General features: G+C 52.3%; 1 protein-coding gene across 1 annotated transcript in view; it reads right to left on the bottom strand.

Moving 5' to 3' along the window:
- ATP2A3 (ATPase sarcoplasmic/endoplasmic reticulum Ca2+ transporting 3) overlaps positions 1–12,298 on the bottom strand; it is a 61,093-nt gene that overhangs the window by 16,056 nt on the left and 32,739 nt on the right. The window contains exons 9-14 of the mRNA XM_066563244.1: positions 7,737–7,825; positions 4,551–4,653; positions 4,205–4,336; positions 3,292–3,417; positions 1,934–2,152; positions 107–442 (exon numbers count right to left, since the gene is read on the bottom strand). Coding sequence (XP_066419341.1) covers positions 107–442; positions 1,934–2,152; positions 3,292–3,417; positions 4,205–4,336; positions 4,551–4,653; positions 7,737–7,825 — 1,005 coding nt within the window. The remainder of the gene's footprint in view (positions 1–106; positions 443–1,933; positions 2,153–3,291; positions 3,418–4,204; positions 4,337–4,550; positions 4,654–7,736; positions 7,826–12,298) is intronic.

Genomic DNA, 12,298 nt, shown 5'->3' with positions numbered 1-12,298 from the left:
CAAGCTCAGGCACATCCTGTCTGACTATATTGGTGTTTACTCCAGTAGGATCGAGCAGGGTGGGGAGGAGGGGACCGGGGCTGGCAGGGTGTCCCTGAGGGCTCACCATGGCCGTGATCTCGTTGAAGGACTGCAGGTACTCCACGATGCGGGACTTGTGTGCGGGCTCCACGCGGGCGAAGCATCGCGCCTCACGGCACGCCTGGCGCTGCGCCTCGGGGGGCAGCTCGTCGAACTCCCGGCCCGTGTAGGCCCTGCCAGACACGTCCTCGCTCTCGGAGAAGATCCCGATCCGGCGGCAGATGGCCACTGCCGTGCCCTTGTTGTCTCCGGTGATCATGATGACGCGGATGCCGGCCTTGCGGCACATCTCGATGGACGAGGTGACCTCTTTGCGGGGAGGGTCCAGCATCCCCACGCAGCCCACAAAGGTCAGGTTGTTCTGGGGGGGAGGAACACACCCCAGACCTATGTTAACCCCTGGGATGCATCCACTTCCCTCCCTGCTGTGAAACCACCCTGGACTTCACAGGGATTTCCCCTGGGAAGAAACTTCCAAGAGGTTTCTGGAATTTATGCTATAAATAGGTAGGAGTTTATGGAATTCCAACACACCCCCTATAGCAAGCCCCACCACCACAACCAACCCTATCCCGAGGCCATAACCAGCAACACCCCAGTTAGCCCAGGCTTCTGGGTAAGGATCCGCTACCAACGACACTGAATAAACAAACACTACCAACATCCCCCCTAAATAAACCATAACAAGCACCAAAGACACAAAGGAAACCCCCAAACTTACCATCCAACCACACCCTGCAACCGCCGCTACAACCAGCCCCAGCACCCCGTAATAAGGGAGGGGTTGGACGCAACTGCCAACCCCCCTAAAACAAAGCACAACCCTAAAAATAAAACAAATTCTATCATAAATTCCTACCTATGGAATTCTGGGGCAGTGTTGAAGATTGCAATGCAAGATGTTTTCTATCTGTATGGCAGATTATCTTTTGTCAAGTGGGCAGCTTGCCTTATCTCTCTCTCTTTGAGTGACCACATTCACACCTCCCTCAGGAGGGGACATCTGCTGATAACAGCTATTGAATGTCACTGCATGGCTGATAAGAACTACAGCATCCCATTGGGAGATGTGAGCCCAGAAGGAGGAGCCAAGCATTCTTATCCAGACATAATCCAGAGGTTTTTGAGACACCAGCACGGCTTCTCCATGGGATTCCCCAGAGGAACAGCAGCTGCCTCTTCTTCCACTGGATCTTCAGAGGAAGAATCCATCCTTCTCTACAGGATCCCTGCTCCAACAGAACCACCCCTGGCACTGCAGGAGGGCTGAGCCACAATTCCAATGGCACTGCTGCCAACACCCTGACCCACAGGGTGTCACGTTGGGTTCTGACTCTGTCAGTGTTGTTCCAGTGTACTGCATTGTTTATCCTTTTATTTTTTTCCTTCCCTATTAAAGAACTGTTATTTCCTGCTCCCATATTTTTGTCTGAGAGCCCCCTTAATTTAAAATTTATAGCAATTTGGAGGGGTGGGGAGGGTTTACATTCTCCATTTCAGAGGAGGCTCCTGCCTTCCTTAGCAGACTCCTGTCTTTCCAAACCAAGACAGGCAGTTTCCTATCATAACTGCCCCATGGATGCACTCTACAGCCCCAATCCAACAGGATGCTCCCATCCCTCTGCTCCTCCTCACACATTTTCTCTTTGCTCCCCTCCTCCCCATCCCTCCTAATGGTCTCCTCAGCAGTCACTCCACAGGAAAACGCGCTCAGTGAGATGGGGCTTGTTACCCTGAGGTTTGCAGAGGAGATGAGCCACAGAGAAACCAGAGGGAAATTCCTGCTGGGGCAGCTGGGGAAACTCTGGGAGCAAGGAAGACAGAGAGCAAGGCCGGATCTGGGGTGCTGTACCTCGTAGTGGACGAAGGCAGCAGAGTCGTGCAACTGCATGCTCTCCCTGCGCACGGGCGAGTCCTGCGTGGCCAGGGCCAGGCAGCGCAGGGTGTCCATGCCCATTCCCCAGTCCCGGATCCTGCCCAGGATCTTGTCCCTCACCGGGGCCGTCAGCGGGACCTTGGCGGTGCCCACGCGCACGTGGGTGCAGCGCTCGATGACGCTCTCCGGGGCGCCCTGTGGGAGAGGAGAGGAGGGCTCAGGGGATGGGGTGAAGCTGGAAGGTCAAAGGAAGTGCCAGAGGGAGGGAAGGCACCAAGTTTGGGCAAAGACAGAGGAATTCTCCCCCAAATTCCAGCGCACATCCCGGCCCTGTGGCTCAGGGCACTAGATGGCAGCCTCTGACCAAGCACACCCAGGTCACCAAGAGCAGGATCTGCTGCAGAGCCAGCTGTCTCCTGCAAAAACTACATATCCTCCTGAAATACTCCCACCCCACCCCACAGACCATTGATCTGACCTGCAGGGGATGAGGGCTGTAAATCTGTGAGGGAACAAATGTGGGATACTCAGAGGATGCTTGTGATGCCTTTGCAATTCAGGAAAACATGTCCTTCAGCATCCCAGCCTCTCACCCCAGCCCTTCTGACCTTACAAAGGACCCTGACATTACTCTTTAATATAACACTTGCAATCCTTCCATTGCACCTCTTCAAAAGCTCTCCCAGGGCCACAGATCCAGAGGCTTTAGAGGGTCCCTGCCTGGCCTGGAGGGCAGAGTTCACCCACCCAGATAATTTCCCAGTGGGAACAACAATATCCAAATCTTCTCAGAGTCAGCGGGGAGAAATTCCACCACATCTCTTCCCTTGGGAAGAAAATTTCCTATGAAACACTATTTTATTTCTGGCTTCAGTGGAAAGATGGACATCATCCTTTGGGCATTACTGGCATCTGGAGGGTCCAAGCCTTTAATAAAGGCAAGTGCCCAAATTCTGCACGAGGGCAGCTCCCCCTTGCCCCAACACCACCACACTCAGCACCTTTCCCTCCCTCTAAACCATCTCACCCCCTTTCTTCCCTAATCAATATGGCAAAGACTCACCTCCTCCCTGACCCCACCAGCCTACCTGCTGGATCCTGGCTCCCCAGGCAGCTCAGAGTTTTCTCCAGCACTGCAGGAAATGCTCCAGAGCCCCCCTCACCACAGTTCCCCAGAGTGTGAGAGGAGCTGCAGAGCATCACCACTGCCCTGTGCAGCCAGGGCCAGATGCTGCTGGGTGTGTGAGGGGCACCTGGACCCTGCCGCCCTACCTTGACAAACAAACAGTGGCTCCAGCCCTACCTTGACAAACAAACAGTGGCTCCAGCCCTACCTTGACAAACATCTTGCTGCCAGCAGAGTTGTTGCCAGCCCCGCTGGGAGTGCAGTACACGGACATGGACTTGCGGTCCCGGGAGAACTCCAGGGTGCACTCCTTCCTCATCAGCTGCTTGATCACCTGCAGGAACAGCACTGGGCTGAGCAGGACATGCCAGGGACACTGGTGCTCTCTGCCTTGGCTGGCAACCCCGCTGAGCCCCTGGGGTGGGAGGAGAAAGGCAGCCACAGGAGCCAGGATGGATGGGACAGGGCTAAAGCCACAAGCTTTCCTTATCAGAAAGGAGTCAGAATATTTATTACAACCTGCACAGATCTGTTCTGGGGAAAATGCTGGAACAGAGAGCCTTTTGATCAAGGAAAGACATTGTAAGATCTAAAGCAGAGGAAATACAGACCCAAAGTAAAGTGTGTTTTCACCCAGGAGGACAGGGAGACACTGGAGTAGGGGAAGAGCCAGCACAAGACATTTTCATGTCAAAAATAGATGTTTCCAAGGAGCAAATGTCACTGGGGCAGGCAAAGCTCTGGGGAATAGGGTTTGGTTCATGCTGGAGGGTGACTGCTCAGTGCAAACTGGGCACCCAAAGATAACTCCAAACTTCCTCATCTGCAGCCAGAGCTCAGGCTCTCATTTAGAGGGTCTCTCCTGCCTGAGCAAGGACTGGACTGAGTTGGAGCCTCAGGAATCACCTGCTCCAAAGCTCCATGTAGGCTGGTCTTCAAGGCCCTGGCATCAGCCCCCCAGGGCCACTGTTCCAAAAACAGCTCACAGCCCAGAAATCACACCCTTGTGCCAAATCAGTCCCTTAGATCATTGCAAATGCTTATTTGCCCAAATATCAGCCATCCTCAATCCCTCCTCTCCCTCCCATCCCCCAGTGCTGATGGGGTTTCTCCCCACTCACTGAGTTGCAGGCGTTGGCTCTCTCCACCTTGGACAGTTTGCTGAGGTCTGTATTGAAGACGTTCATCTTCTCCACCAGGCACGTCAGGGCTGTTTCAGTGGCTTCCCCCACCTTCTCATAGACTTTTTTGGACTAGAGGGTAGAAAAAAAGAGCTGAATCTTTAGAGCACATCCTCTACACGCTGCTGCTGCCCCCGAGGATGCTGCCACCCACCACAGCAGAGCATCCCCTGGGGATGAGCCGAAGCCAGGGAAGGGGATCCCAAGGGACAAACTCTCCTGGCTTTGCTCTGAAGCACAGCAAGAGCATCCCCCCAACGCCACCCTGGCCCTGGTGCCCCCACACCTCATTGTAGTCCAGCGAGGAGTCATTGCAGAGGGCACAGATGGTGGCCAGCTCCACCAGCCCGTCGTACTGCCCGCACTGCACCGGCTGCTCGTCCTTCAGGCTGAGGGCAGAAAACAACCATGGGGAAACCCAGGGCACTGGGAATGTTTCCCTGTCTGCTCTGGGGTGCCCTGACCCCCAGGGGAGCACTGACTTTGACCCTCATTCATGGAGAAAGCTTCCTAAACTTCAAGATAAACTAGAACCCACAAAAGTGTGAAATAGATTGTATAGAGTAGTGTAGGTGTATCACTTAGGTGAGAAATTTAGGTTTGGGGATTTTTAGTGTGTTGTGGATGGAAGCAAGATGGAGGGCACACGGTGTCATCCTGGGCTTCTTCTTCATGCTCCTTCTCCATGGGTTTGGGTGGCATTTTGTAATTGGGCAGAAAAGTCTGCACTGTGGGCTCTTTGGGATCAGTTATTGGGTTAAAAGGGAAAATAATCTAGGTGTCAGTTCTTAATTGGATAGTTTAGTCTTAAAAGACCTTGGAACAAGAGATAGTGAGCCATTTTGTGCCTTCTAATGAAAAGCTGCCAAACTCACATTAGTGAGACATTTTTTCACTGATAAGAAACAATAAACACCTGAGTCTGAACATGAATTACTGTCTCAAGTGCCTTCAATCCAGACCCAGAGAAACCAACAACTGGAACCACCACACAACCCCAACAGCCTCACACCAGCTCACACCTTCAATACTGTTAGCTCACCCTAAACATCCCTCCTAGGGGGATATACAGCCTACACATCACTCCTGTAAAAGTGGAAGCAAAAGCCCAGTTAAAGCATCAGTGCTGGCAATAAGTCCTTGGGTTCACATTTTGTACTTTATTAAATGGGGCAGCACTAAATTGCAAATAAAATATGACAGGAGGCAAATAAATTCCGGAAGTGGCCCAGAACAAAGGGGGCTGCAGAGGAGTTCAAAGGAGCAATCAGGGGCTGCTCCCTCCCAGGCTGATGATGAAGGTGATGGACCAGAAAAGGGGTAAAGAAATTCATGTTAACATCCAGCCACTTGCTTTGAATCCACAGGAGCTGTGGAACCAACAGCAAGTCCCTTCCCCTCCCTGTGATGCTGATTCACACTCCAGAGGGAACCCAGGGGAGCATTTAGGAGCAGCAGAGAGCTTGAACAGCTGCACTGCTGTGCCTGCTTCCAAGCAAGTGCTGGACTGTGATCTTTGCTTCCTCAATAGCAGCTCTTTGCTACGGAAAGGAGCAGCCCTGAACACTCCAGGCAAGCCAGCTGCTCCTCCTCTCCTGGTGCAGTGGAATGGTAGCAGTGGTTTTGAAGGAAATCAAAAATTCCCCTGGTTCCAGCAGAGGTAACTGCAGGTTAGAGCTGTGTAAACCCAGCCGGTCATCTGCTGGCTGGAAAAATAATTTGTCAGGCATTTACTAGGATCAGCTTATTCCACTGTTGGTTCCCAATGGAAAGAACATTTTGGAGCCCTTGTTACAGCTCGGGAGCGGAAAACACGGAGCAGCCAAGAAAATCTGAAAAATCTGTTTGCTGAGGGAGACAAAGCCACACTGGGCTGTGAGTGGGAAGGGAGAGCCACTGCTCCTGCCCAGAGAGGCTGCCCAGCCCTGGGCTCACAGGGAGGGACAGCAGACACAGCAAGCATGGCTTGTGCAGCATGGGATCCCCTGGATATTGTGGGAAGGGATGGGAGTCACAGCCCCATGGTCAGCAGCCCCTGCATGGTCAGACCCATGTGCTGGGAAAAACATCAGCAAAGGGGCTGGGCTGCTGGCTGGGTGCTGTGTGAGCAAAGCCAGGGTCCTGCATGAAATACCCCCCTGCCAAGGCCAGGTCAAAGCAAACAAGCCTTTCAGTGCCACCAGCCCTGGGGGAAGGGAGGTTCTCTCCTCAGCAAGCCCACACATCCCTCTCCATACACAACACAGGCACGGGGCTAAAGCAAAACTGAAGAGCAACACAAAATGTTGCAGACCAACAGAGCGGCCCTGAATGCAGCCCCCAGAGGCCAGGGGACACTGAGCTTCAGAGGTTGGCAGGCACAAGTTCAGCCCCTGGGTCCTCCTCAATTTAAATTGAAATGCACTGATTGACACCAGCTCATGACTTGGCTCAGTTTTTAATGGAGATTCCTAGCCAAGGATCAAATTGGCTTTATAAATATTCATGAAATTAAGTCTGTGCCCGAGATGAATTACAGCTGCTCCAGGGATGAGCAGAAGGGACCATGCTGACAAATGTGTCTGGGATCACTGAGCAAAGCAAAGGGGAGCAGAGAGTGCTCCCACCACCAGCTGAGCTTCTCATCTGCCTTCTTGCTACACTGGGGGCCACCAGCTCCTTCCAAAGGAACAGGAATAAACAAATACAACAGCAGAGAACCCCATGTGTGTGATAACACTTGAGAGAAAAGCCCACAGCTTGCACTCCCTGCCCATGCCTGCCCTGAGACACACCCTGCCAGCAGCAGGATCATGCCCTGGGCACACCAGCCACGGCAGCCACCCCTGCTGTGGGCACAGGGCTCAGGGAGCACTGTCCTTGTGGGGTTTGAGCCATTTGCAAGTCCCCTTGAGCACTGCTGGTGGCTTCCAGACAAGCTGCCCACCCTGCATCCTGCTCAGGACAGGGGCAACAGCCACCAGTCAATACCCAAACTGTGCAGGCTCCAGAAACATGGAGAGTTATCTTCTGCTGCAAAGTGAAATAGATTACAGAGAGTAGTGTAGGTGTATCACTTGGTGAGAAATTTAGGGGAAATTTCTATGTGATGAAATTTCTATGTTCATCCCCATTCCCACATCTGTCATCTCTGGTTCACAGGTGGCCTTGTTTTACTGCGATTGCTCACCAAGGGAGAGCCAAGGGTGTGGAACCCTCTGCTGAGCAGTGGGAAGGCAGAGCCAGGGTGAGCAGCACCCAAACCAAGTGAGGGACAGGGAAACACTGCCCTGGTGCCCATGGACAGCAGAGCACAGCCCATCACCCAACACCTGCAAGCCCACTGGGAATCCCCATGGACAGGCCTGCAAACCACCATGGAAACCCCTCCTTTCCCCCCAGCCATGGCCATGAACCCCAGCCTCCCCCCTTCCCCAGCTCTGCTGCCAGCCCGGGGCCCCCCTGAGTCCCTGGGGAGGGGACCCTCACTCACATCTGTCCCTCGGGGGCGTAGGTGGAGCCGGTGATGCTGAACTCGTGCAGGCTGCACTGGCTGCCCTCCACCTTCTCCATGATGAACATCTGCCAGGGGGAGAGGTGCAAACACAGCATCAGGCAGCACATTCTGGGTACAACCCTCGTGCCCAGCCTGGAAAGCCACCAGCTGGTGCTGGCCCAGTTATTGCAGCCCTGCTGGCACCAGGCTCAGGTGTCACAGACACGTTTTATGAAAAATCCTTTCCCTGGGATCTTTTCTCCTGAGAAGCTGAGAATCCTCAGGAACAAAATGTAACCAATATGTTATCTGCTGCTGTGGAATGTAACAGGTGCATCTGGGATTGGTCTCCTGTGGTTGTTTCTAATCAATGGCCAATCACAGTCAGCTGGCTCGGACTGTCTCAGTCAGCCACAAACCTTTGTTATCATTCCTTCTTTTTCTATTCTTAGCCAGCCTTCTGATGAAATCCTTTCTTCTATTCTTTTAGTACAATTTTAATAGAATATATATCATAAAATAATAAATCAGCCTTCTGAAACATGGAGCCAACATTCTCATCTCTTCCCTCATCCTGGGACCCCTGTGAACACCAGCACACTCAGGCCCATCCCTGGTCAGCCACTACTCCTTGGCTGTCCCCAAATCCTTCCAGCTCTCCTCTGCCTTTGTCATGTTCCTCCAGCTCTTTCTTTCCCTAGGAGATGAGAGGTGCTGAGCCTGTTCCTAAGAAGGTTCCTGTGTTTTTCTTGGAGCACAGAAGGGTCAAGGTTTCCACTCCTGCCCTGGAAAGCCTCTGCAGGGCAGGATCCAAGCAGGGGTGGCTGCCCCTGTCACCCTTCCCAGCCAGCTCTCAGCCACCAGCCTCGTGCCTTGCTGGGATCACAGCTCAGCTCATTAATAAAACCCCAGAGAGCCATAAAAGTCCCCCACACTCTATTTATAGCGATTTTTGCCTTTCAAAATCCTTCCAGTTTTTCTTTTGCTGCTATAATGAGACAAATCCCTCAAACTCTTGAAACAAAATGAAAATTCCCCTCTCCCCAAGCTCTCCCAGTCTCCCTTGTCCCTCCCAGCACAGCCCACCTTTGAGGGCAGCATCCCTGGGAACAAGAGCAGAGAGTTCAGAGATGCTCATTTCTGCTGCTTGTTATTTATGACCCACACTGAAGCCAAAAAGCAACATAATAAATAAGTAAATAAAGAAATAAATAAATAAAACTGGTTTGGCAAATGCATTTCCCTGGCTGCAGGGAGAAGCCAGGATTATTCTGGATGCAGAGAAGCGCTGCTCTCCTCAGCTCTATGAACTTGCTGAGTGCCTCCAGAAAGCAGGTGCAGGGAAAACTGTTCCACTCCAACCTGTCTCAAAAGAATTGTTTTTTACTCTATTTATTTTCCTCTGCTTATTTGTGTTGTTCCCCAGGAGAGGGAGGCAACAGATGCTGGAGAAATCAGCAGGCATCACTCAGCAGCAGAGATGCAACAGCTCCAGTTACCACCCACTTCTCTGCCTTCCTCTGGCAACAGACAGAGGTTCACCTGCTATTATTATTATTAATTATTGTTAATACAAGGAAATTATTAAGGACACCTCATCAGTGCAGCCAGGCTGGCAGGTGTGAGCCTTCCCCACACAGGAGGGGTCCCAGGCATGAGCTTGGGGACAGGCCAAGCCACGGGGGCAGGTTCAGGGGAGCACCTTCCCAGCATGTTCAGCACCAGGACACCCCAGGGGCTTTTCCCACCTCCCTGTTTTACAGGTTTAGGTAATCAAAGGAGCAGGTTCAAAGCATACATTTCCTGTGTGAGTGATTCTGAGCCCAAAACAACCTCACCATGGCTTCCCAGCTACTTGCAGGTATCCTTTAGCCCTATCCTGGGCTAGTGCTGATGCCTTAGGTTTTGGCTTTTATATTTTTCACATTCTGCGCTGCTTTAGTGTGTGAGTCTGAGCTTCATATGAGGGGATGGTGAGCTCTGTGCACAGAGCAGGGAGACAAAACAATTCCTGCTCCAGCTGGGCACCAAGGACAAAGGATCCAGATCTCAGGCCCAAGAGCATAAACAATAAGAACTAAAGAGAGAAAAACAAGCAGGGTGGGACTGCATGGGCTAAAGCTGGAATTGGACAATGAGCTGCAAGATGCAAATGGAGCAGAACTGATCAAAGTGAGAGACCCCGTGCCCGGTTGTGCATTTTGGGACCATTTTGGTTCATTTTGGATGCATTTTGGGACCATTTTGGTTCATTTTGGATGCATTTTGGGACCATTTTGGCTCATCCTGGGTGCAGCCCTGGCTGGGCTCTTGTGCTGCCCAAGGTGGAACCATTGAGGAGATTCTTTGAATAAATCCCTGCTTTTCTCTTTAGCTCTGTCCAGCCCCTGTTCTAGGTCAGCCTTCACAAGGCACCAGTGCCCTCAGCTCCTTTCCCAGGGCCCATCAGGGAGGCCCATCAGCATCCCTGAAAGGTTCTGAAGGAAATAATGAGCCAAAGTGCTGCAGAAGAGGTGTCCCAGGTCCCCTGGAGGCACTGGGCCCCTCTGGCAGTGGGTGTAAGCTCAATAAAGAGAGCAAATCCTATTCCTTTGGTCACAACCCCCCAAAAATGCAGACCCAGAACCTGAGCTAAGGCACTCAGTCTGAGACACCACCACAAGGAACCTTCCAAGGCTAAGCACTCATCATCTTTTTTTTGAGACATCCAACACCATCAGCTTTCCAGAGAGCCAAAATCTCCTGGCCTCCTCAGAAAATGGACTCCTGAAACACCAACCAGACTCATTTATTAAAAAGCTGAAAGCACCCACCCCAGCCTGATGGGTTTGCCTGATATGAGCCTGTTTGTTTTCAAATGCCCATGGCTACAAAACAATTATTGCTTTCACAATAGTGTCTTTCTTATTAAAAAAAGGGAAAAGGGAAATAAAAACCCCACAACATTCCAAGCTCTTTATTTTTCCATGCCTTAAAAAAAAAAAAAAAAAAAGGTGCTACATAACCCACAGCAAGCAGAGGTTATATCAAATTTCCTGCTGCTCCCAGCTTGCGTGACTGGACCAAGCATGGGGGCAGCCAGGGCACTGCAGAGGTGTTTGCAGGGGTTTGGTGTGATCAGAGGATCACAGAATGATTTGGGGTGAAAGGGACATTCAAGCTCATCTCATCCCACCCCCTGCCATGGGCCGGGACAGCTTCCACTATCCCAGGTTGCTCCAACCTGGCCTTGGGCACTGCCAGGGATCCAGGGGCAGCCACAACCTGTGCCAGGGCTCCCCACCCTCACAGGAAACAATTCCTGCCTCAAATCTAATCCAAATCTCCCCTCCTTCAGCTTAAAGCCCTTCCCCCATGTCCTGTCACTCCAGGCCCTTGTCCCAAGTCCCCCTCCAGCTCTCTTGGAGCCCCTTTAGGCACTGGACAGGGCTCGAGGGTCTCCCCTGAGCCTGCCCTTCTCCAGGCTGAGCAGCCCAGCTCTCTCAGCCTGTTGGTGTTTTGTCAGATTTCCAGGCTGAGAAGTGGGCAGGTTTGTGGGCAGTGGAAGCAGTCCAGAGGAAATAGCTGTGTCTTAAGCAGTTCAGAGCAGAACTAAAGTTTCCATCACAGAAATAATAGAAATAATATCAGGAGCAATAGGAGGAGGTGGGAAAGCTGCAGCTCAGCTGGGGGCTGCTGACAAGCCAGGCTCACAGAGGGGCTGCCCAGCCTCTGTAGAGCACAGTGAACAGCAGCTCCAGCCAGGGGAACACAGCCAGCAGCACACCTGGGCTTCCCCCTGCCCTGAACCTTTTAAAGCCACGCCAGTGATTTGGGGCTCTCATGCAGCAGAGAGGCTGGAAGGAAAATGTAACTACATGCTCACAGAGAGTGCACCCTTCTCCCAAAGGGTCCAACATCACTCCTCCTCTCCTGTCCCTGGATCCTGCCCAGGCTGGTGCTGCAGCACACAGCTGGATGCTGCTGGTGGGTATTTCTAGGAAGAAAAGGGCATTTGTGGCTGCAGCATCCCTGGAGCAGCTCATGGCAGAGCTGTGGGCCTGGGGGGCAGACAGGTGTGAAGGATTTATCTGCACTGAATTTTCTGCAGTGTCTTTAACAGAACCACTCATGGAGAAAGGCAGGATTGCTGTCTGGAATTGTAAGAGCTGTAACCATCAGTCACTATTCCATCAACCAACCCATGGATCAGCATCATTTTCCTCCTGCACTGGAAGCAGCCCCAGCCAACCCACAGCCCCTGGGGAGCCCCAGGCAGGTCCCCAATAATTAGTGACAGGTTTGGACAGACCACAGTGCTGAGCCAAGGCACAGTGCCCTGGGGACTGCACCAGGGATGGCAGGGATTGCACATCCAGGCTCTGCTACAACCTTTGTGCAAAATAAACCCCTTTCTGCTCCTGCTCCCCAAAAACACCAGCAGCCATCTCAGACAGCCAAATGTCACTAATCACCCCAAAGGTCACTAATCACCCCAAATGTCACTAATCACCTCCTCCCAGACATGGGGTGCCAGCATCACTCCCCCCACCCCCAAGCCCACATCTCCTCTTTGAGTC

This window comes from Molothrus aeneus, chromosome 20, assembly GCF_037042795.1.
Source record: "Molothrus aeneus isolate 106 chromosome 20, BPBGC_Maene_1.0, whole genome shotgun sequence".
NCBI lineage: Eukaryota > Metazoa > Chordata > Aves > Passeriformes > Icteridae > Molothrus > Molothrus aeneus.
This window is presented reverse-complemented; position numbering and strand designations above follow the sequence as displayed.